This window comes from Crocuta crocuta, unplaced genomic scaffold (genome assembly GCF_008692635.1).
Source record: "Crocuta crocuta isolate KB4526 unplaced genomic scaffold, BGI_CrCroc_1.0 scaffold580, whole genome shotgun sequence".
NCBI lineage: Eukaryota > Metazoa > Chordata > Mammalia > Carnivora > Hyaenidae > Crocuta > Crocuta crocuta.
The window spans coordinates 1,995,606-2,017,825 of NW_027527940.1; the positions used below are offsets into that span (position 1 = coordinate 1,995,606).

The 22,220-nt window shown below is 49.0% G+C and overlaps 2 protein-coding genes across 4 annotated transcripts in view; both read left to right on the forward strand.

Annotated features, from left to right (window-relative positions):
* The window catches only part of TMEM108 (transmembrane protein 108), a 361,675-nt gene extending 349,340 nt beyond the window's left edge, over positions 1-12,335 (forward strand). For all 3 annotated transcript variants that reach the window (XM_077752298.1, XM_077752299.1, XM_077752300.1), the window contains 2 exons: positions 5,489-5,643; positions 10,499-12,335. In XM_077752298.1, coding sequence (XP_077608424.1) covers positions 5,489-5,643; positions 10,499-10,621 — 278 coding nt within the window. In that variant the 3' untranslated portion in view covers positions 10,622-12,335. The remainder of the gene's footprint in view (positions 1-5,488; positions 5,644-10,498) is intronic.
* A 2,307-nt stretch (positions 12,336-14,642) lies between these two features.
* Positions 14,643-22,220, forward strand: part of BFSP2 (beaded filament structural protein 2) — a 60,518-nt gene continuing 52,940 nt past the window's right edge. The window contains exon 1 of the mRNA XM_077752301.1: positions 14,643-15,134. Within this exon, the coding sequence (XP_077608427.1) occupies positions 14,643-15,134 (492 nt within the window). The remainder of the gene's footprint in view (positions 15,135-22,220) is intronic.

Here is a 22,220-nt window from a genome sequence, read left to right on the forward strand (position 1 = left end):
GTGAAGGCCCTGATGCAAAGGACATCAAATAGAATACTTGTTCAGCTGCAGAGTACCATGTTCTTTCAAAGCACAGATGAACAAATATCCTGGCTGTTTTCATAGCCTAATCCCACTCCAGTCATCAGACAAGCAGACCTCTTCCAGCGCCTGAATTTATCCTAAAGTTCACTCTACTTCTTTCAAAGAAGGGTCTTCTTTGCCAGTTTGCCAGATATTTCAGGCATTCTAGGTTGGTAGCAAAGTGCATGCCTAAATTTCCTTACACCTGCCTTTTCAGACCAGCCCTGGCCTGGTCCCTGCTTTTCTCCATCCACCAGAAGCCAGACTTCAGCTGGCCAGGGTTGCTAAGCAGGTGGGTGAATCCTCTGCTTCTCTCAGAAGCATGGGGTGATCCTAGCAAATCTCGGGCCTGCTCAGGAAAGGATGTCATCAATTACACTAGCCCTTCTAGATCGAAAGCCCCACCCAATGTCTGGAAAGCTAGATGTGCCACCACTGAGAAATGCTTTGTCTCCTGAGCCCTGCCAGAGACAGCTACACAGGGTTTCAGATGTGCTGAGAACCGAAACTGATTGGAGCCAGGCCACATTTGGCTGGGGCAGGGGAGCCATGTGGCTCTTGAGTTGGTCTCTGCTGCCACCGTCAGGATGCAAAGAACCCACTACCTCCTGCTGGAGGCCCTCTGGTCCCAGCACTGAATTGGTCCTCCCACACTGCCGTCAGTGCTCTGGGTTTTCACCGGAGGTCAGTTTTATGGCTCAGCCAGGCTCCCTAGCGTCTCCTACACATGCCGCAACTGCTCTCGGGAATGTCTTTACTCTGCTTCCCTGCAAAAGATGAAAGCCTTTTTGGAGGGTGAGAACAGAAAATAGGCCAGCGGCAGATGTTTTTCATGCCAATCTAAGTTGAGCCTGGGTGGAGCAGAGAAGGAACTCTCTCTGACCCCAGATATGTGAGGGTCCATGTGCCCCTCACCCCATAGCATCCTGGCTTCTTGCAGACAGACGATTAATACCATTGGAGTATCAGTGCAGTGCTCAGCAAGATAATATATCCTGTGGTCACACAGTTCTTAGCTATAGTCATTGTTCTGTGAGTGTTAGTCCAATCCAAATGTATATATGTGTATCTCTTAAAGGCCCCAATGACTTTGTAGTTATTATATAAGACATGGGTCAAACTTACTCTTTCCATGAAAAGAGTAGAAGAAATTGGAATGAGAAGGAAGTGTGTCCAGGAGGTTTTCCAGGAGATTTGTCTCCTTGGGGCTTATGAACTAACTGAAGCCAGGGTGGTAGGGAGCAGCCTAGGGCCAGAGGGTGTCACCTCAGCTGGAACAGAGAGTCATGCCCCGTTCTCATGGCTCATCTCTGCTTCCCAGCCAGCACCTCCCGCTGGGAGCCTCCTAGTCCCACACACGAGGATGGGGGGCCAGAGAGTAAGCCCCCAAACCTGCTTTCCCCAGGCCCATAGCCTCGTTTCGAGCCCGGCCTCCTTCCATGCCCTGGGGCCTCCCTGGGCCTCCCGCCCCAACACCCAAAGGTGGGAAATGATGGTCCACAGTCTGGCCCCTCAGGTCAGCACCACTGGACCAATCCTTCCTTCCAGGCTTCTCCTCTCTATAAAATGAAGTGGCCAAACTGAAATAGCTCGCAGGTCCCTGTCCTCTTTTTAACACTTTTTTAAAAAAAAATATTCATTTATTTATTTTGTGTGAGAGATGGAGGGTGAGAGAGCAGAGGAGGATAAACAGAGAGTAGGGGAGAGAGAATTCCAAGAAGGCTTCGTGCTGTTAGCCCAGAGCCCAACGTGGGGCTTGATCCCAAAAACAAACAGCGAAATCATGACCTGAGCTGATATAAAGGGTCTGACACTCAACCAACTCAGCCACCCAGGTGCCCCTGTTCTCTGGCTTTTCAAACTTTAAACCTACCTAAATCACTGGAGAAGAAGCCTGGTGTGACAGAAAGGCTTGGCTAGTAGACTCAAACATACCTGGATGTCATGCCAGCTCTCCTGCTGGCCACCTGTGGGGCTTGGACAAGTTATTTAACTGCTGGTTGAATGTCTTCTCACCTGTAGGACTAATACCCTCTGTGTTAGCTCAGGACCTTCAGGAGGCAGATGCCAGCACAGTCTTGTGTTTGCCCAGAGTTGTGTTGTTTACCAGGTGCTTCCACATGCCTTGGATGTGTTCCCAACCGTGTTCAGGGTGACATCACAGTAAGCATCACCCTCAGGGTCACAGAGACCCAGGTCAGGTTCCATTAATTACCTGGGTGATCAAGATCAATTTTCGTAACTTTCATGAGCTTCAGTTGCCTCTTATGAGAGTAACAGTACCTTCCTCAGCTATTTTGTGGGTTAAATGAGACTGTAAAGTGCCTAGGTCAGCCCACGAGTCTCCATAAATCTGAATTGTACCTTTCTTTCTTGGATGAAAGGTCAGGCCACCAAAATAAAGAAAGTTCTAAACCACAGGTGGTGCCTTGGCCTTGAGCCACTCAACAGTCATGTAGCCTGGTATTTCTTTCTACATCTCTCTTATGGAGGGTACTGGAAGAGCAAGGAGGAAACTCTCATGAATTAAGCACCCCCTGTGCATCTGGCAGTTTGCTCAGCAGTTTGCATTCATGATCTCTGGCTCTCATTACAGCCCTGTGAGTCCATAGTCATCAGTGTGAGGAAGTGACTTACCTCGCGTTAACACGCAGCAGAGTCAACCCAGGTCTTATGGACTCCAAGCCCAAGCTCTTTCTCTCACTGGGCCAGCTTCTGTTATATACATGAAATGGCACTTGAGAGGCACTGGGAACTCCCCGAGAGAAACGGTCAGGCCTAGAGCACGAACAACACTTGAGGAGAGAAAGCTAGGAGCTGAGCTCCTGTTCTAGCCGCGGGCCATCCTGCAAGCAGGCAAGCCCTTCCCATCGAGGCAGGATCCAGGTTCCTTGTCCTAAATGGGCCCAGGCTCCAGACAGGGGCAGTGAGGGCTTGAGGGAGCACTGGACTAGGAGTCAGAGGACCTAGACTCCTCACCCTGTGCCGGCCCAGGTGAGCAGCCTAGGTTCACTGCAGCCTAACCCTCTCCTTATGGCTTCTGCTTCGGCAGTTTGAATCCCCTCCAGGCCACTTAACCATCCCAGTTCCAGGAGCAGGGTGGAAAGGTAGTGACAATGAATAATAAAGGTGCCAGAAAAGGGGGCACAGGACCTGCCATCTTGCTCTAGCCCTGCCGCTCACAGACCTGTGACACGAGGCACGTCAGCTGGATGCTTCGGACCACAGTCTTCTCATCTGTAAAATAAGGAAAGGCCCTAAATTAGCAGATTTTCAGGCTGAGTTCTGCAGCTCCCCCTCCTCATCCCCATTCAGCCTCCAACCACCCCCTTCTTGGAAGGAAGGGAAGAAAGGAGAACTTGAATTTGGAAATTTTTCAAAATTTAAAAAAGTCTATACCACCCAGTCTAAAATTCCTTCTAGCTCAAACATTCAGAAATCTCCTTCATATCTTTAAATCTTTTTTAAGGAAACATGGAAGAATAATGAGCAAATTAGAAGTCTTTCTGATCAAAGCAGATTGGACCAATAGAAGTTTGCCCAACCTCCCGGCTTTGCCTTGTCGGGTTGAGATAAGAGAGCTACAGAGTTCCTCCATCATCCTGCGGGGACCTAGGGTCCGGGCCCTGTGGTCTCAGCCTGTGTGGGTGCCAGCTTTTGCAGGTACCCCGCACCCTGGCAAGTACCTGCGCCCTGAGGCCGGCCAAGCCCCAAGCTGCTGTGAACAGGGCTGGCACTCTGCTGCCCCCTGGTGTCATTGCCACCTCGGTGCCGGCCTCTGGGCTGCTCAGTCTGGGGTCCCTCCTCAGAGTACAGATGGTTGGCACCTCCAGAATGTTGAGTGCAGCCCTGCCCACACAGGCTGTGGTGATGAGAGCCTGGGCAAGGGATGTCCAGTCTTCATTTACTGGCATCTCCCCAAGAGGGCTACTGTCACCCTTGTCAAAACATGACCCATTGCACTGCCTGAGCCTGGACGGGCCACCTTTCGTCCCCAACTTCGGAAGACTTCCCTGTTGGCATGCTGAAGCCCCTCTGTTCACACCTGATTCATGAGCAAAATCCAAACACACCCCTTCCTCCCTGGGGCCCTGCAAGTCTCGAAGATTGGACAGACAGGGTCACACACCAAGCCACATAGGGCCCTGACCAGGCCCATGTGTGCAGTGTGGGCTTCTGCATCAGTCTTTGTGAGGCACAACCATGGATGGTTAAGAGCACAGACTTTGGAGTCCAGATGTCTGGGTTTGCTCTTGGGCAAGTCACTTCACTTTTCTGAGTCTCAGTGTGCCTGCCTGTAAAATGGGGACCCTAACAGTACCTCATGAGTGAAGTGGAAGATTAAATAAATTAAAATTTCTAAAGTGCTGGGAACCCTCCCTGGCACATAAACACTAAATAACTGTCAGAGGCTTTTTTTTTTTTTCTTTTTTGGAAGAGGAGGAGGAGGCTGGGGTTAGCGGTGGTGATGACTGTGGGGCCAGAGCAGCTGTTTTATCAGGGTCCAAGACCTGTGCACAGTCATGCTTTTCTGAGTCTCTACCACGAAGCCCCTCTGTGGAAATCAAGGGCTCATTTTGTAAAGCTCCCCAAGTCCTGCTCCCCTCCCTGTCACACTCCCACTCTGCCTGAGGGCGCTCATCAGTCCTGCAGCGCCCCTGAGAGCACACAGCCATTGTCTGAGCCTTTCCATCTACTGAGCGAGGCCTTTTTTTGGAGCAAACCCAAGGAGTGGCAGTGCGGCCCCACATATATACGAAATTATATCCAAGCCTCTTGCCTTTAAGCCCTATGGATGCAGCTGCTGTACATGACCCTGGCTTCATCTCCCACCGCACTCCCCCCCACTTCAGCCCAGCTGCTCTTTTCACTCCCATCAAGTGTGTCCCCACCTCAGTCCCTTTGCACATGCTCTTCTCTCTACCTGGGACATACTGCCCCGTTCTGCGCTTGTCCAGCTCCTTCTCCATATTCTGTTCTCGGCTTTAAGGTCACCCCAGGAAAGCCTTTCATGATGACCCTAAAGCATTCTCTCCCCAACCCCTGTCCATTGTCTCTCTCACTTCACCCTGTTTTATTTTCTTTCAACAGTTACTGCTGTCTGAATTTATCTTATTCATTTTGTTTATTATAGATTGTGTGACCCTCCCCCCCCCCGTCCCTCCTTACACACACTAGGGGAGATGTTTATGACACAGGGCAGCCTTGTCTGTTTCTCACCCCCTCTCTCCCAACCTGGCCGAAAGCTGGCATTCAACATACATAGGTAATTGTTGAACAAAGAAGCAAACAAATGAACGAATGGAGTAAGTGGCTGACTATATGACCATCACAGCCCCACCTGGAGACTGGGGTCTGTCACTCAGCAGGGCTGGCTCCATGCTTCTTGTCTCCCTCCCCTCTCTAACTTGGACTCTCTCCACAGCCGTCTTGCTGACAGTGTGCTGCCTGCGGAGGAAGAAGAAGACGGCCAACCCGGAGAACAATCTGAGCTACTGGAACAATGCCATCACCATGGACTACTTCAACAAGCATGCTGTGGAGTTACCAAGGGAAATCCAGTCCCTCGAAACCTCTGAGGTAACAAGCCCCAAGCCAAGGGGTGCCCCTGGAAGGTCTGGCTCCAGCACAGGGAAAAGCACAGGCTCCAAAGTAAGCTGTGGAGTATCTGCTTGCTTCTTAGTGGCTTGCCCCTTGAAGGACGGCCCATGGCCCAGTAGCAGCCGCACCCAGGAAGCTGCAGGCCCCACCCCAGCCTCCCTGAGTCAATCTGTATTTTAACAAGAATTCCACAGTGCCTTCTACATATGTTAAAGCTTGGGAAGGGGCGCCTAGGTGGCTCAGTCAGTTGAGCGGCCGACTTCGGCTCAGGTCATGATCTCGCAGTTTGTGAGTTGGAGCCTGCTTTGGATTCTGTGTCTCCCTCTCTCTCTGCCCCTCGCATGTTCATGCTCTGTCTCTCTCTGTCTCTCAATAGTGGATAAACAAAACAAAACAAAACAAAAAACTTGGGAAGCACTGTTCTTGGGACCTCAAGTTCTGAGTTTGATAAATACTCATTGAGGACACAGTTTGTGGCAGGCAATCCCTGGGGACTGTGAAGATGAGAGCTTGCTCTCAGGGGGCCCAGATTCCAAGATGTGGTTGAGGTATGGGCCCCACGCATCATTCCGAAGCAAACAAACTAGGGAAGACACAAGAAGAGTTGCAGCGAGCTATAGAAACCTACCAGAACAAAGCCTTCACAGTGGGGTTTAGGAAGGATAAATGGATTTTGACAGGTTTCCCAGCAAAGGAAGAGCCTGAGAAAAGGTGGGGTTGTGGGCTGGACATGGCATATCGTGGGAGAAAAGAATACATGGAGTCAGGAAGTGTGTGCCCAAAACACCTGTCTGGCCAGTGGAGAGCCAGGCTTTGAACCAGGTGCTCCTTCCACCCTCACACAGGTTGGGCAGAGGCCAGGACACAGCGGGAAAGGTACGTGGGTTGGGCGTGGGCTCGAATGGGCTTGAATGGAGTTTGTACTTTAGTCTTGGGCGGTGGAGGGTCACTGAAAGTGGAGCTTTGTGCGACCTAGTTTTAGAAAGATTGTGCTGATGGCATGGCGAAGGCACTGCATACGTGATTAGTGAATGGATAAGAAGGAAAGGAAGGGTGGTTTAATGGATGGAGGGATGAGAGGACAGGAAGAAAGACTCAAAATAAGTAGGCCAGCTGGGAGCAATCGAGATGGTCCGGGAGAAAGATGGCAGTCATCTGAGTAAAAGCAGTGACAGCCAAGAGTTCTTCTGGAAATACAGTCCCCTCTTCCCCTGCAGATCCGTCCCCCACAGCAGCCAGGGTGTGCTTTTACAAACATGAATGTGACCACATCACTCCTGTCCCCAGAACTCTTCAGTAGCTTCCTGGTGCTCTCAAATTAAAGTTCAGAGTCATGTCCAGAGCCTGGGAGGTTGGCCCGGCCCTAGCCCAACTCTCCCTCTCATTTGCTAAGCTCCAACCAACACCAGATGTCTTTTCATTTCCTTATAGCACTCAGTTAAATTCTGTTCTAGGGCTGTGCATGACTGTCCCCTCTGCTGGCCTGTGTTCTGTCCCTCCCCAGCACTCCTTCATATTCACCTCAGCGACTTCTCCCGATCACTCGGGCCTGGTCCCTGTCTCTCCTGCTAGAACATCAGCTGCCTGAGGGCAGGAGCCCTGTTTGTTCTGCTCACCACTCTACCCCTAGCACCTAGAACAGTGCCCAGCACTTGCTAGGTGCTTGGTAAATGTTTATCACACGAATGAACCACAAGTTTTGTTCATGATTGACCCATCACCCAGCCCAAAGCCTGACATACAGTGGACGCTCAATAAAAACGTTTAACTGAAGGACAGAGGGCCAGGCTTCATGAAAGCAGTGACCTCCAGTGTGGTCCGTGTGCGTCCTGCATAGCAGAGTGGTCCCTACATCCCCTGTGGTGAGCACTTCATCACACAGACAGTCGTTAGACCACTGTGTTGTACACCTGAAGCATATACTACTGTGTGCCCACTATACTTCCATAAAAAAATAAAAACTTATTTTAAAGTTCCTCTGAAAACTATTGTAATGAGTGAAAAATGGCTAAGTTAGCGAAGGGGCTGGCCACTTTGAATGTGGGCTATGAATCCCTGAACTCTAAATTTCTCATGTTCTTGGGGCACCTGGGTGGCTCAGTCAGTTAAGCGTCCAACTCTTGATTTCAGCTCAGGTCATGATCTCATGGTTCATAAGATCAAGCCCCGTGTTGGGCTGTGCTGAAGGCATGGATCCTGCTTGGGATTCTCTTCCCCACCCACCTTGCTTGCTCACTCACTCTCTCTCAAAATGAATAAATAAACATTAAAATTTGTTTAAAATGTTTTTTTTTAATTTTTTTAATGTTTTATTTATTTCTGGGAGAGAGAGACAGCGTGAGCAGGGGAGGGTCAGAGAGAGAGGGAGTCACAGACTGAAACAGGCTCCAGGCTCTGAGCTGGCAGTCAGCACAGAGCCCGACGCAGGGCTCGAACCCATGAACCGCGAGATCGTGACCTAAGCGAAAGTCGGACGCTTAACCGACTAAGCCACCCAGGCGCCCCCGTTTAAAAATGTTTTAATGTTTTATTTATTTCTGAGAGAAAGAGAGAGAGAGACAGAGAGAGACAGCGTGAGCAGGGGAGGGCCAGAGAGAGAGAGAAACAGAATCTGAAACAGGCTCCAGGCTCTGAGCTGTCAGCACAGAGCCTGACGCGGGGCTCAAACCCACGAACTGTGAGACCATGACCTGAGCCGAAGTCGGACGCTCAACCGACTGAGCCACCCAGGCGCCCCTAAAATTTTTTAAGTAAATAAGTTTCTCATTCCATTTGCAAATTGACAAATGAAAACCAAGGCCAAAAGACAGTGCCTGTGAGCTTACTCTAGAAAGGGCCCTGCCTGTGTGGTGTCCCATCCAGCCCAGAGCGCCTGGGCTGCCCTCAGACACACGCCAGAGGCTCTCAAAGAGGCTGCCTCCAGCAGCCACCCTCCCAGGGTCAGGAGGTGCAGCAGAACCAGCAGCAAAAAGGTCAGTTTGGCTTCAGAATTTGTTTCATGGCTGTCCCCCCCCCCCCCCCCCCNCCCACTCTCTGGGCACGCACACACTGGCACTGTGGGCCACCCTGAGAGCAGCCTGTGGTCACAGGGCATATGCCTCACCCTCCGCAGCCCAGGGCAGCCCTTACCGCCCACCCTGTAGGCTGCCAACACTGGTGGCCGCCAAGTGCTTTGCCCAAGCAAGTTTCTCTGGCGCCCTACTCCCCTTTCAGGCTGATGAAAGAGCAAAGCACTAATCCAGGCTGTACAGGCAAAACTGATGCCCAAAAAGTGCCTGGAAATTTTTCTGTGCCTTTTTTACCCCCTCTTCCTTCCCTTCCTCCTCTTCTATTTTTCTTCCTTCTTGTCTGTTATTTCCTAAGTAACTTTCTTTTTTATGCTGCAAAAAATATCCACATGGTATCCCTTAGTGAACACTTGCTTTGTAAGAACTGTAAGGGCGCGTGGGTGGCTCAGTTGGTTGAGCGGCCAACATTGGCTCAGGTCATGATCTCAGGGTTCATGAGTTCGAGCCCTGCCATCAGTCTCACTGCTATCAGCACAGAGCCCACTTTGTATCTTCTATCCCCCTCTCTCTCTTCCCCTCCCCTCCTCACACTTCCTCTCTCAAAAATAAACATTGAAAAAAAAAACTATAAAGCAACACGCCAGATCTCATCCTCCAAAACTCCCCTCCACAGCTCCACCTAAAGCCCAGTGGAGAATGGGGATGGTGTTCCCCTCAGTGACACGCCACCCCATTTTCCTTACTTAGAGGGCTGACTCTGTGTCTGCCTTGGAGATGGGCATTCAGCCAATTCCAGACATTGATGGAAATTCTTGTCTTATGAAAAGACATCTTACCGACAAATGGCCTTTCTTCCTTTCTCTCCTTATTATCGATGGCAATATGTATTCCTCAAAAATTATACATGTTTTGCTAAAAATAAACCTCAGGGAATTACTTGTGGCTTAGATGTCAAATAGAGACGTCTAAGCAAGTCTCACTTGAGCCCGTTCTACCTCGGCATATTACTGAAGTAGCCTGCAGGTTCTGAGAATTCAGTGTCTGAGAATTAGGACAGGCTGTGACTTCTTTCCGCCTCCCCCGCGCCACCAAATTTTACCTGGGCCTGAGTCTGAGGATAGACATTTAGTGGCCCACAAATGCTTGCAGTCTTTATTGGTTGAGGCCAAAGCCATTCAGATGTCCTGATCGGTGAATTACCTATTTGTTGGCTTTTCCATTTCTGGGGCTGTGGAGACAGACTGTGTTTTTTACTCACCACCCATCGTCACACAGAGATTTCAGGTCCTTTCACCTCAGAACCATCTAGTACTACAAGAAATGGGGCTATAATTCTAACCAGGTTCTGAGAGGAGTCAGGATGGGGAGGAATGAGCCCTTGAAGGCCCTGCTGGCTGACTGGCAGGAAGGGAAGCAGGTGGGCAGGCGTAGGGTGTGAAGGTGGAGGGAGGAAAGGCAGCCACGTCTCCCAGAGATCTGCGAGAGAGAGGCAGGAAGGAGAGTGTGGGTTTGCCCACCAGAGCACCGAGCCATCCGCCGCATGGCCCCCACGGCGAGCCCTCTCGGACTTTTACAAGGAGAGCAGTACCATCTCTGGCAACCTAAGCCCAGAGTGATTCAGGAAGCAGGAAATCTTTTTCAGAAGCTGCTGCAAAAAGCTGAAGGAAGAGTAGAGAGGGCTCTGCACCTCCATACTGGCAGTGAAGATGATGAAAGATGTTAACCAAAGCAATCCCATGTGGCAGTGTCCTCGTGTGTATTTCTTTATGAATGGCCACCGCCTAAACCCCCTGAGCTCATCCTGTGTCCTCCCTCTCTCCTCCCAGGGCCAGCTCTCAGAGCCCCGCTCCCCAGCCAACGGCGACTACAGAGACACTGGGATGGTCCTTGTTAACCCCTTCTGCCAAGAAACACTATTCGTGGGAAACGACCAAGTATCGGAGATCTAACAGCAGCAGCCCTCGCTTCGCCGTTCCCTGCTATTCGTCTCTAAATTATAAATATTCAAATATATATTATAAATATAATCTTTGTGTAACCCTGACTTAATGAGAAACATTTTCAGCTTTTTCTCCCCCTAAGAATTGTCAACATCTTTTTTATAAGTGTGGTTTAAAAAAAAAAAAACCTTTACAGAACGATCCGTGGCTTTATAAAATAAAGGTATTTCTAAGCAAAGCAGTTGCATTGATTGCTTCTCTTAATAACTGTCCTTGAGCACTTGGGGGTCCCAGCAGCCCCAGGCAGGTGAGGGAAGAGGCATACCTGTAGAGGTGCAGTGTTAAAATGGCCAAGAGCACGGCCCTTTGAGTGTTTCTTAAAGTTCTGGTTCCTCTTGATTCAGTGGGACCCCCACCCTTCCCCCTCCACGTACACATCAGCAAAGGCAAGTGGGCCACCCTGGGAGAAGCAGCAGACTTGTGCACAGAGCAGGAAAGGGGAACACCTGGCCGCCTCAGCGGATGAGCGTCCTGCACCCGCGCAATGGCACCATTGGCTGTCAAGTGTAATTCCATCAGAGTTAAGGACCGCAGGCAGGAGCATGCAGCCCTCAGGAGCCTGGAGGACATCATGGGCATTCTGTCAAGGCCACATCCCCCTAACGTCCCACAACAAGGAGCTTCCACTGTGCTAACAGCAGGACTGCCTTGCCCTGGCGGAAAATAAGCCCCCTCCCCCACTTACGCACAGTCCTGCATCCTCTCCAACATCCACATCTGCTTTAAAACTCGTGCCTTTCTCTAGAGATGATTTAGATGTGGATCCTAGCCCTGGACCTGGAGCTTTGGAATGTTTGCTCTCCTTCAAGGATCAAATGTTTATTGGGTTCAACTTTGTTTTCTCAAAAAACATCGCACCATGCCCCTGAGGAACGTGTTTATCAAGTGGCCTTGAAGCATGGGGCTGTAATTCTCTAAACCCTCCGGCGATCTTGAACGAGATTACTAAAGTGGATCGCTTAGGAGGAGACATCCTGATATCTGCCCTGGTGCCACAGACCTGCTTGTGGGTCAGCAGACAGGCTTGCCGTCCCGCTCGCATGCTCCAGGCTCCCCTGGCCCGTCCACACCCAGGAGGGCTCAGACCCGCAGGGACGCAGCAGGGGCTTCCACAGATGGCTGCTTCTCCCTGTTTCCCTAACAGAGAGTGGTTGGGAGAGAAGATAACTGCTTTGACTCTTTATCTAAAAGAAAATTAGTTTGCTAGTATATTTTCAATATAGATGTTCTTATAGTCAGATTGAGAATTGAACTTGAATGTTGATTCGTATGTTCGTGTTGTTGCTGTGGTCTTTTTATCATCACTTTTTCCTTTCCTCCGACCTTTCCTTTTTTTAAAAGAAAAAAGATGGCCTTCAAAAATGTGTGTTCTCAATGTTGTATGAACCTACTTAACATGAGTTGATGGATGTCTCTCTTTAAAGACTCTTCAGTCCACAAGGAAGCAGGTTTTATGTTGCTCTGAGATTCATTTGCCAGCGTGCTGCTGTATGACCTTTTAACCTTACATTTCTGTTAGCTATTGCATTTAATATAGCAATGTGTGTGCGTATATATAGAAATCTGTTTGTAAAGTAAAATTATATATAATATATGTAGTCAAAGATACATATGTTATATATACCTATGTGGATGTATGACTTATTTTTCCTTATCCACAGAATTCAACTACCATGTATATATAAATAAACTTATTTTACTAGCCAGAGGATTAAGTTGCTAATACATTTTGCATTCTTTTCATTTTAAAATAACTTTTAAAATGACGCTGACACTGCCTGATGTTCATCTGTATTTTTTCATCTATTTTAACAATAAGTTGGGTTTTACGAATATTCAACGAGCTATTGGCAATTTGTCATGTGATAATACCAATCCTTTAGAACATGTCTGTGACTTCTCCAAGAGAGTGCTCTCTCTCTAAGTCTTTGAAAACACTGTTATCAGTTAGGTTACAGCCCTTCTCTGCCCTGTCCCTCCTCAGGGCTGGGGGTTTTACTGTACCTGCCTTTGGGTCAGAGAAATCTGAGGGTAACTGGCCACTGAGAGTTCCCATTCTGTCGAGAATAGCAGTGACATGACATCTGTGCACACAACTCCATCAGTAGCTTGAACCCTTCATTTAGCCTTGGATGATACACCTGAAATTCCCGCAGCCCCTCAAGACCCAGGCAGCGCCACCTGAGTTAGGAGGATGTTATTCTAAGAGTCTGGTGGGTGCCGTGGGGCCTACAGGGTGCAGCAGAGGTGGTGTTTGCAGCAAGAATGCCATGTCTAAATAAATAAGGACTCTGCCAGCTTTTGCTTGATCAAGTTGGTTTCTTAATCTATTCGTCATATACCAACATTGATATTTATACAGTTGACTTCTTTGTGTCAACTCAAATAGACAAAGTAGAAAGGGAAAAAAAAGTTATGGTGTCCTAATCAGCAAGGATGAGCACATAGAATATTCCAGTAGGTAACTGTAGTTTTGAATTCTGCTTGTATGACTTTGGATAGTACCCTGTTCTCTAGGTGATGGGAGACAGAGGGCATTCAATGTGAGTCACTTGTTTTCTTGTCCAGCTCTGCTACTTTCTGGACAGGGGAACTTGGACACGCCATTGCTGCCTTCAGGATCCTCATCACATAAAGAGTTAATAACCAATCATTTGACATGCGATGATACTTCTGGAATTGTACAGTGCACAGCCCAAATAGCAGCACATGTCAACCCTGAACCTACCTCCTAAGGTTAGATTGAGAATTCAACGAAACAAAGTATGGGAATTATGTACAGCCCTAGGATATATTCAATATTTACTAGAAATTGGCTCCCTTCCCCTTCTCTCACTTGAGGTGTGTTCCCACGGGGCAGGATTTGGGATAAATATCCAGCTCTGGGTTTGGGCTACTTGGTTTCTCTAGTGTAAAACTTAGGTGCAGTGGGGTTTAGGTCCATTTTGTGTTCTCAGAGACCTGGGAAAGTAATTGAGGTGTGACCATAACAACATGCCTTAGTGGTTGCTGACAGCAGGAATTAAAACCCAGGGGGTGTCATCAGATCCTAACTTGAAGCACCCATAACGAGCTTACTGGAAAACCTTCTCTTTGTTTTTATTAGTTTTCTGGCAAATGGAGAGACAGAGGTGTAGGGAATAGCTACAACATAAAAGGTGCCCAACATGTGTGGGACCTAAATTTCCCAGGGTCCCTTGCACTACTGCATTAGGGAGAGCTCGGGCCAGTGCATGGAAAGTAAGATCCAGAAAGGTGAAGCAACATCGTCAAGGTAAACAGCTGATAAACAGCAGTGTTTGAGGGAAGAAAAATGCCACAGAAGGACCTGAGGCTGCTACCAAGACTGAGGGAGGATAAGGGAAGCAACAGGCTTGGTTTGTTTCTCTTGAGTTCACGGGACTGCCTCCCACCGTGGCTGGTTCACATCCGTTTCCATCCTCTGTCCTTCCATCCTGTGTGGACATGCATGCCCATTCACACATTTACATACACAGCACATGTAAGGATGTAGAGAGCTCTGAAATCAGCCCTGGAACACCTAGATCCAGTCCTGGGTCACTACACTTGTGATCTGAGGCCGTTGAGCCTCAGTTTACTTATCTGTGAAATGGGGCTGTGTGACGCCTGCCTTGCCCTCTCTTAGGTAGTGAAGTACACAAATCCAGATGAGCCACCCCCGCAGCCTGCACTGATCCAGCACCCGCACCACCAGCAGAAAAATCTGGGAGGTCAGGCACATGACCTTGCAGAGAATGCATGAGTGCCTTTCTGCAGGCAGCCCTGGGCAGGGCCTGTTTCCCTTTCAGCTCGGTGAATGGTGGAAGCTCATGGAAAACAGCAGACAAAGCAGCCCTGGGGATAGGGGAGCTTCCAGAGAGGCCCACACCCGAGCCACAGGGACACTGGGGCTGGAAACCAAAAGCCACTGGGCTCTGTAAGCCCAGTAGGTACAGCAGAGGCAGAAGGGATGATGAGCAGCAGGCGAGTGGTGGTGGACATGCCCACCGGTGCCAGCCCCAGCTTGCCCCTCCAGAGGCACAGGGCATCTTTTGGGGGAACGTGGTCATCATCCTCCCTGGACAGCCCCCCGGCCTCCAGGACCAATGCCATGGGTGGTCTCGTCCGAGGACCCAGAGTCTATGTAGGGATGGTGCCCAGTGGGTACGCAGGTGGCCTGGGCACCCGCGTGACACGCCGGGCCCTGGGCATCAGCAGTGTTTTCCTGCAGGGCCTGCGGAGCTCGGGTCTGGCCACAGCACCTGCTCCAGGCCTGGAGAGGAACCTCGGTGCCGTTGAGGACCTGGGGGGCTGCCTGGTGGAATACATGGCCAAGGTTCACGCCCTCGAGAACGTCAGCCAGGAGCTGGAGGCACAACTGCGGGTGCACCTGGAGAGCAAGGCCACACGCTCGGAAAGCTGGGGTGCCCTCAGGGCCTCCTGGGCCAGCAGCTGCCAGCAGGTGAGTGCCTGGGCCCCGCGCGGGGGCTTTACAGCTGCCTGGGAGGTCATCATCGGAGAGCAAGGATGCTGAGGCAGGGGCGGGGGAGTGAATGGTCTCAGGCCAAAGAAACTGACCATAACCCCTTATTCTTTCATGCTCAGAAGTTCTGATGACAGTGGTGACAATGACAGCCACCATTTACAGAGGTAGACTAAGGGCCGGGTCCATAGGAGTCCCTGTAGTGCACTGTCTCCTATGTTCAAAGCCATGCTAGGCAGAGACTCGTTCATTGACTGCATTGTTCAGAGGAGAAAACTGAGGCACAAAGAAATTAAGTAATTTGTCCAAATCATGCAGCCCATAGGGAAGCTGAGCTTTGAGACCAAATTGTTCCAGTTCCAAAGCTTGCATTTGTCTCATTAGCCGGGGCTGACTCTGTACCCTTTGTTATTAAGAAAGGATTTGTACAGACATCATCAAATGGAACACCATCGAATGGATATGGTATTAAAAACAATGGCTAAATGGAGGTGTGTCCTGGATCCACTGACCACAGCACTCTCCAGTAGAAACAGGAGCCACACACTAACTAAAACGTTTCCATTGCCCACAGTAAAGAAAGTAAAAAGAAACGGGTAAAGTTAATATTAACGTATCTTATTTAACTCGATACGTTTTAAAAGTTATTTCAACATGTAATCAGCATTTAAAATATTAATGAAATGATTTACACCGAAATAGAACTTTCTGCTGTGATTCAAATAGCCTATATCCACATTGTCCAGTCTGTTAGCCACTAGCCACAGACGGCTATTGAGCATGTGAAATGTGGCTAATAAGACTAAGGAATTGAATTTTTATTTTATTTTATTATTTTATTTTGTTTTATTTTATCTTATTTAAATGTAAGTAGGGGCTCCTGGGTGGCTCCGTCGGTTGAGCATCTGACTCGACTTTAGCTCACGTCATGATTCCAGGGTTTTGGGATCAAGCCCCAAGTCAGGCTCAGCACTGAGTGTGGAGCCTGTTTAAGATTCTCTCTCTCTCTCCCCGTCTGCCCTGCCCTGTGTGTGCTCTCTCTAAGTTAATAATTAATAATAATAATAACAAATTTAAATAGCCACATGTGGCCAGTGGCTATCTCATTGGATTGGGCAGAACACAGAGGTTTCATCGCTCTCCCTTACTTGGTCAGGATGTGCTCTCCGGGCTGATTGGTGCAGAACGCTGAGCTCATCTGTCACGTCAGGCCTGCAGCCTATGGTTCCACCACTGGGACTCCAGCCAGCATTGCACATCTCATCAGGTCTCTGTGGGTGGCTGGCTTCTCTTGTCCCTTCCCTCCACCCGACAAATGCTGGCCTTGGGATCCCTCTGAGCTAGAACGGCCTCCAACCCAGCTTAGGAACTGTCAGCTCAGACCCCTTGTACCCTAGGGCCCAGCACAGAGTCCCCTGAGAGCAGCTCATAAACCTCCATTTGTGTGTGACTGGGTGATGCAGAACAGGACACTCACACTCACAGGCTCCCCATTTCCCTGACTGCCTCCCCATTTCATCCCAGGATGCTTCTTCCTCATGGGCATTCAGTGCCCGGCCATCAGCTCAGTACGTGTGACATACGATACTGTCCTCCTGGCTTTCCTCGGGAGCCGTGGTCCCGCTCACATCGATCTGGGCTGTGAAGAAAAGCCATCTTAAGAGCAGCCTGGGACTTAAAGCTGTCAAATCTAAGACAGCCCTCCCTCTCAGATCCTCCCTGGCAGCCCCGATTCCAAATATTCGTGTCCCTAGATATTCCAATATTTCAGCATCTGCAGGACAATTTCTCACATTCAGATGCCACACAGGCTTTTCATGAGAAGCCAGGCATCCTGATTTCTAAGTCGAAAGTGTGGCCACAAAACAATAATCCATATTCAACTGTAGCTAGCAACTTGCCCAACTTCGCTACGCGTCAGTGGCCTTATCTGTAAAATGGGTCTAATGCCACATCTATTACAGCAAATCCATAGATATGTAAGTTGCATGGTTCCTGCCTGCAGGTAACTACAGGTCAGAAAGCTACACCATGAAAGCAACACATCCACAGGGCTGCCAAAGCCAAGGCTGGACACCAAGACGTTTGTCCCTGACACTAGTGGTCACAGTCCCAAATGAGGGTCATTTTCCTCTTACCTGACCAAAGTGAGATCCTTCATATGACTACAGAGTTCTCTTTTTATTTTATTTTCTCTTTTTTTAATGCATGGACTTGAAGATACAGTTAGACCAACCTGTAAAATGAGAGTTATTTCTGTATCACATAGCCCAGCCCTCCAGCCATATTAAGCTCTGTCCCACCAAAAAGAACCAAAGAAAATTCTACATATGACAAAAAGACACGTTAATTTTCCTTTGTTGCAGTTACAAAGCCGACCCACACTTTCTAGCCCTCCAGGCTTCAACATAAAGCTTTAAGATGGCTTTGCTGAGGCCTGCTCTCCTTCTTGGTGTTCTCTACGCCAGCAGCATCTTTTGGACACATGGGATCTCACTGTATTATGTCCCCTGCCCAACACCTTTCTGGGCTCCTCTTCACTGAAAGGACCCAATCCATGACTCTGGGCTCAATCCTCAAGGCTCTCATGAAGCCACATCTCTGTTCCAGCCACACCGCCCACCTGAGAGCCCCAGAACACACCACGTGTCCTCTGTGATGCTTCCCCTGTTCCTTCTGTGATGTCATGACAGCCTGCGCACACCCACGGTGATAGTTACCATGTTGTCCTGTGGTCACTTGCCTGGCCATGCCCTCACTCTCTAGGCCACTTGCGAAGAACCAGCTCTCCCCAGCAGTGGGAAGACTGGAAAGAGCTTAAACTAGTTTACCTTACAGTGAACTTCCATTTGGATGTCGGCTTTGCCACCCTCTCTCAACTTGTCTCCTCATGTGGGGACCACTGATCAACTGAGGAGAACTGTTAAGGGGGTTAACAATGTAACAGACCCAGTAAAAACAGTGACTAACAGCTTAGAGAGACTGCTTCACGGCACTGCACATACCTGGAGCCGTGGACACGACGGATGCTCAACCGTGAGTGGGGGCCCGCTTCAAATCCTGGTTCTGCCACTTACTCGGACCAGCCACCCCTCTGCTCTGTGTCTCCCTTTCACTATCTATAAAATGGATGAGCGTGGCCCAGGGTCCTTGTGCAAATGAGATGAAATAAGATGCAGAAACGTGCATTGGAAACTGTGAAGTACTGTGCGTAGGCAGCAGACTATCCTGAGTCGGAACACCAGTCCCCTGGGGGCCGAGCCTCAGACCAAGGGACTTGCCTCTGGAGGCCACGGCCCCCCTTCAGGGCCTTAGCTGGATCCTTTCTTCCTTTCTCCACCGTAATAGCCATGAGATGACATCTCCTTCCCAAGCCCTCTCTGTCTCCAAACGGCAGGCCCAACTTCTGGCTACTCAGAAACAAAGCCTTTCCCACTGGGGAATGGGGGCCCCACTGCCTTCCAGGGTGCTTCGTTATGGAGCCCTAGACCCACTAAGCAGCCAGTTCCCACAGAACGGCAAGAGCGCCCCACCCCAACCAGGGCCCCTAACCTCTTCCAGGCCTAGAGAACAGACTACCAGCAATTCATTTATTCAGAAAGTGCTGCCTTCCCGCCATGCAGGCTTCAGAGAGAGACATGCCATGCTAAGAGTTTCTGGGCTTCAGGAATCCAAAGCTCTCAGCTGCTCAGTCCCACGACCCTGGGAACCCCAGGCCCCTCCCCCCTGCCCCCACTCTCCCCACCAACTCCAGAAAGGGCCCGGGAAGGGGCAGGTTGCTTCTTGGGTGTGGCACGGATCCAGGGCTGGCCGCGCCACTGTGCGTCTGGCAGGCAGCTAGAGGGGAAGGGCGAGCCTCTTGTCCACCCTTGACCCGGGCCCCTCCAGGGTGGCACGGAGGGTCAGTACTCTTAGCATTGCCTATCCTCCCTGGGCCAGAGTGGCCAGTCTGTGGGAAAAGGAGATGCCAGGCTTGACTCCTCCATTCCCTCCACCTCTCAGGGCAGGAGGGGTAACCCAGCAGCTGGTGTACACACGGTGCCCCAAATGGTGGGGCAGGGCGTCCGGGGGCCTAGAAGAGTTTGCATTTGCCCCCTTGAGTACCCTTCTGTCTGAGGATTTGCAAGATTAAATAGCGAAACTTACCCTAAGACAAGAGAAAACCCAGGGGCGCCTGGGTGGCTCAGTTGGTTAAGCGTCTGATTTCAGCTCAGTTCATGATCTCAAGGTTCGAGCCCCGCATCAGGCTCTGTGCTGACAGCTGGGAGCCTGGAGTCTGCTTCAGATTCTGTGTCTCCCTCTCTCTGTCCCTGCCCTGCTTGCTCTCTGTCTCCCTCTCGAAAATAAACGTTAAAAAAAAGAGAGAGAGAAACCACAGACGTTTGTATTTTACCACCTTTATTTATTTATTTTGTATTTTACCACCTTGCAAAGCACTTTCCCCGCTGCCTTTGGAACAAGGAGCCCCACATTTTCATTTTGCACGGGGACCCGCAAATCACATAGCCAATCCTGCTAGGGCTAATTTATACGAAGTCCCTCTTCACTTCCAAACCTCTCCCCACTCCTCAGCTGTGTTACAAACTCCCAGCCACTTCTACTAAGCAGTAAAAACAGACAGGAAAACTCCCAGGTGATGGCCCCAGAGGCCGAGGAGGGCACAGCCCCTGCCCATTGCCTGGGCAGAAATTGGCTCTTTCCCTCTCCTGCTTTGCCAAGTGCTCCTGACTTCTCTTGCCAAATGAATGATGCTCATAATAAGCTCTGGCAGCAATGTCAGACCCTTTCCTCTCCAAATAGGCCAAACACAAGCTTGGAATTAGGCAGCTGCCCCGTCTCCGCGCTGCAGAGAAAAGGAGAGTGGGGACGGAGGAGATGCAGTCGTGGAGGCGGAGTCTCAGAGCACAGGAAGCAAGCCAAGGCCAAGGCCAGAGAGAGGCTGCCTGGGAAAGACGGGGGAACGTGGAGGCTTTGGTTTCCACTGAAATTATTGGTCTCCATGGGAGAAAACAGCAGTTTACACCTCAGACGGCAGAGGTTGTTAGCTGGAAGAAAGGGGAAATCAAAATTTTTAAAAAGCAAGAGAATTAGAATTTAAAATACACCTGATTTGAGTATTTTTTCCTGCCGTTCACAGTTCCTCTTTCTGTCCTTGCAAAGAGAGAGCCATACTCAGGGGATCTGCCTATTTGGGGAAATTGCTGGAAACTTACGCAATCCAGGTGAGGGCCAGTTTCTCTCCCCTCAGAACCTATGGTCCTAGCAGATTTATTTGCTTGCTTGTTTGTTTGTTTGTTTTTAAAGAAAAAGAAACAAGAACTGACACCCCAGCCCCAGCCCCCAGCGCCCCTGAATAAGAAGGCCACAAGATTGTTGTTCATGATTCACAACCTGGTGTCCCTGAAAGGAGGAGGGAGAAAGAACCGTGAGCTATTTTAGTATCTGCAGCAGCCTGCATACATTTACCCAAGATAAACCACCTCCTCTATTCTCAGGACTGTACATGCACTTTGGTCAGAGGAGGCCAGTAAGTCAGCTACTTTGTTAACCAAGTTATAACGGACACTAAAGGATCATTAGAAATGTAACTTTACAGAGGAAAAAAAATGTATTCAGGAGAATTCCTCTCAGGGAGAGTGACATATGAGAGTGAAAGAACCCTTTGGGTAGAACAGGAAAGGAGGCTGCCCCCAAGGGTCTTGGTCAAGTGATGTAGGCAGCCACCAAACTGCTTTCTAAAAAGGGTAGTTTTTGATTTCCTGGGGGCTGTAGCTTTGCTAAGTAGAGGATATCTGTGCAGAAGCAAAAAACTGCTACAGAAGACAGTGGGCAAAAGGAGTGCGGTCATTGAGCCACTGTCAAATCTCTTAAGATCTCTTAAAATGTGCCGGCCATGTTGAAGAGTAGAGGACTGGGCTGTCTCAGTGATGAAAACAGAGGATGTGCTACAAAGACTGAGGATTTTGAAGCCAGGCAGTCCGTACATCAAACTCAGGCCCAGAAAATTCTTCACTGATCTTGCTACACCTTGATTTCTCACCTGAACAATAAGGATAATTGGAGACTTTCTTGACATGATAAAATAGCTAAGAAAGAAATACTAGAGGACTTCTGTAGAAATTAAGAACAAGATAAGGATGCCCACTATCTTCATTGTTATGGGACATGGGTCAGAGGTCGCAGTTAATGTCACAGAAGAGAAAGCAATTGGAGGCATAAGGGTTGGAACGAAAGAAGGAAAATGCTGGTCCTTCTGGAAAGCTCAAAAGGATCCATGTGAAAACTACAATAGACAATAAGTTAATTTAGGAAAGTAGCAGATTATAAACATTAAAGACATATGCTATACATACACACACATATACATATATTTATTTAACATAAATGGCTGCCATCTCATTTATGATAGCAAAAAATAAAATACTTCTAAATAAACTTAACAAGAAATGTCCAAAATGTATATGAGACAATAAAACTCTCCTGAAAGGCACAAATGAAAGACGACCACGTGCTTGAGTATAAAGACTCAAAAAAATGTCTGTTCTCCCTAAGTTCATTTATATATTTAATGCAATCCTAATTTTTAAAATATCATAGAGGTTCTTTTTTGAAATACAAGGGTTTATTATAAATTTCATTTGTAAAAACAAAAAGGCAAGAATAGCCAAAAAGAAAAACTGAAAGAGGAGAGCAAGGAGGAAGGCTCAGCTCTCCCAGACATTGAAACATACTAGAACCTCACTCACAAAGCAGTTTCATGTTGGCACATGAAAGATAAGAAGACCAATGGAACACAATATAAAATTCAAAAGCAGTCCCTGCTACATACAGAAACTTCGTATCGATAAATGTGCCATTTGAAACTAATGGAGGAAAGGATGGACTTTTTAATAAGTGGTATTCAGACAGCTGGATAGTCATAAGGAAAATAAAATTGGATCCATCCTTCACTGTTCCCTAAATCAATTCCAGATGTACCCCAGATTTAAATGTGAAAAAGGAAACCATACAGGTAGAAAGCATGGGTGAATTCCTTTATAACCTGGGTGTGGAAGAAGTCTTCCT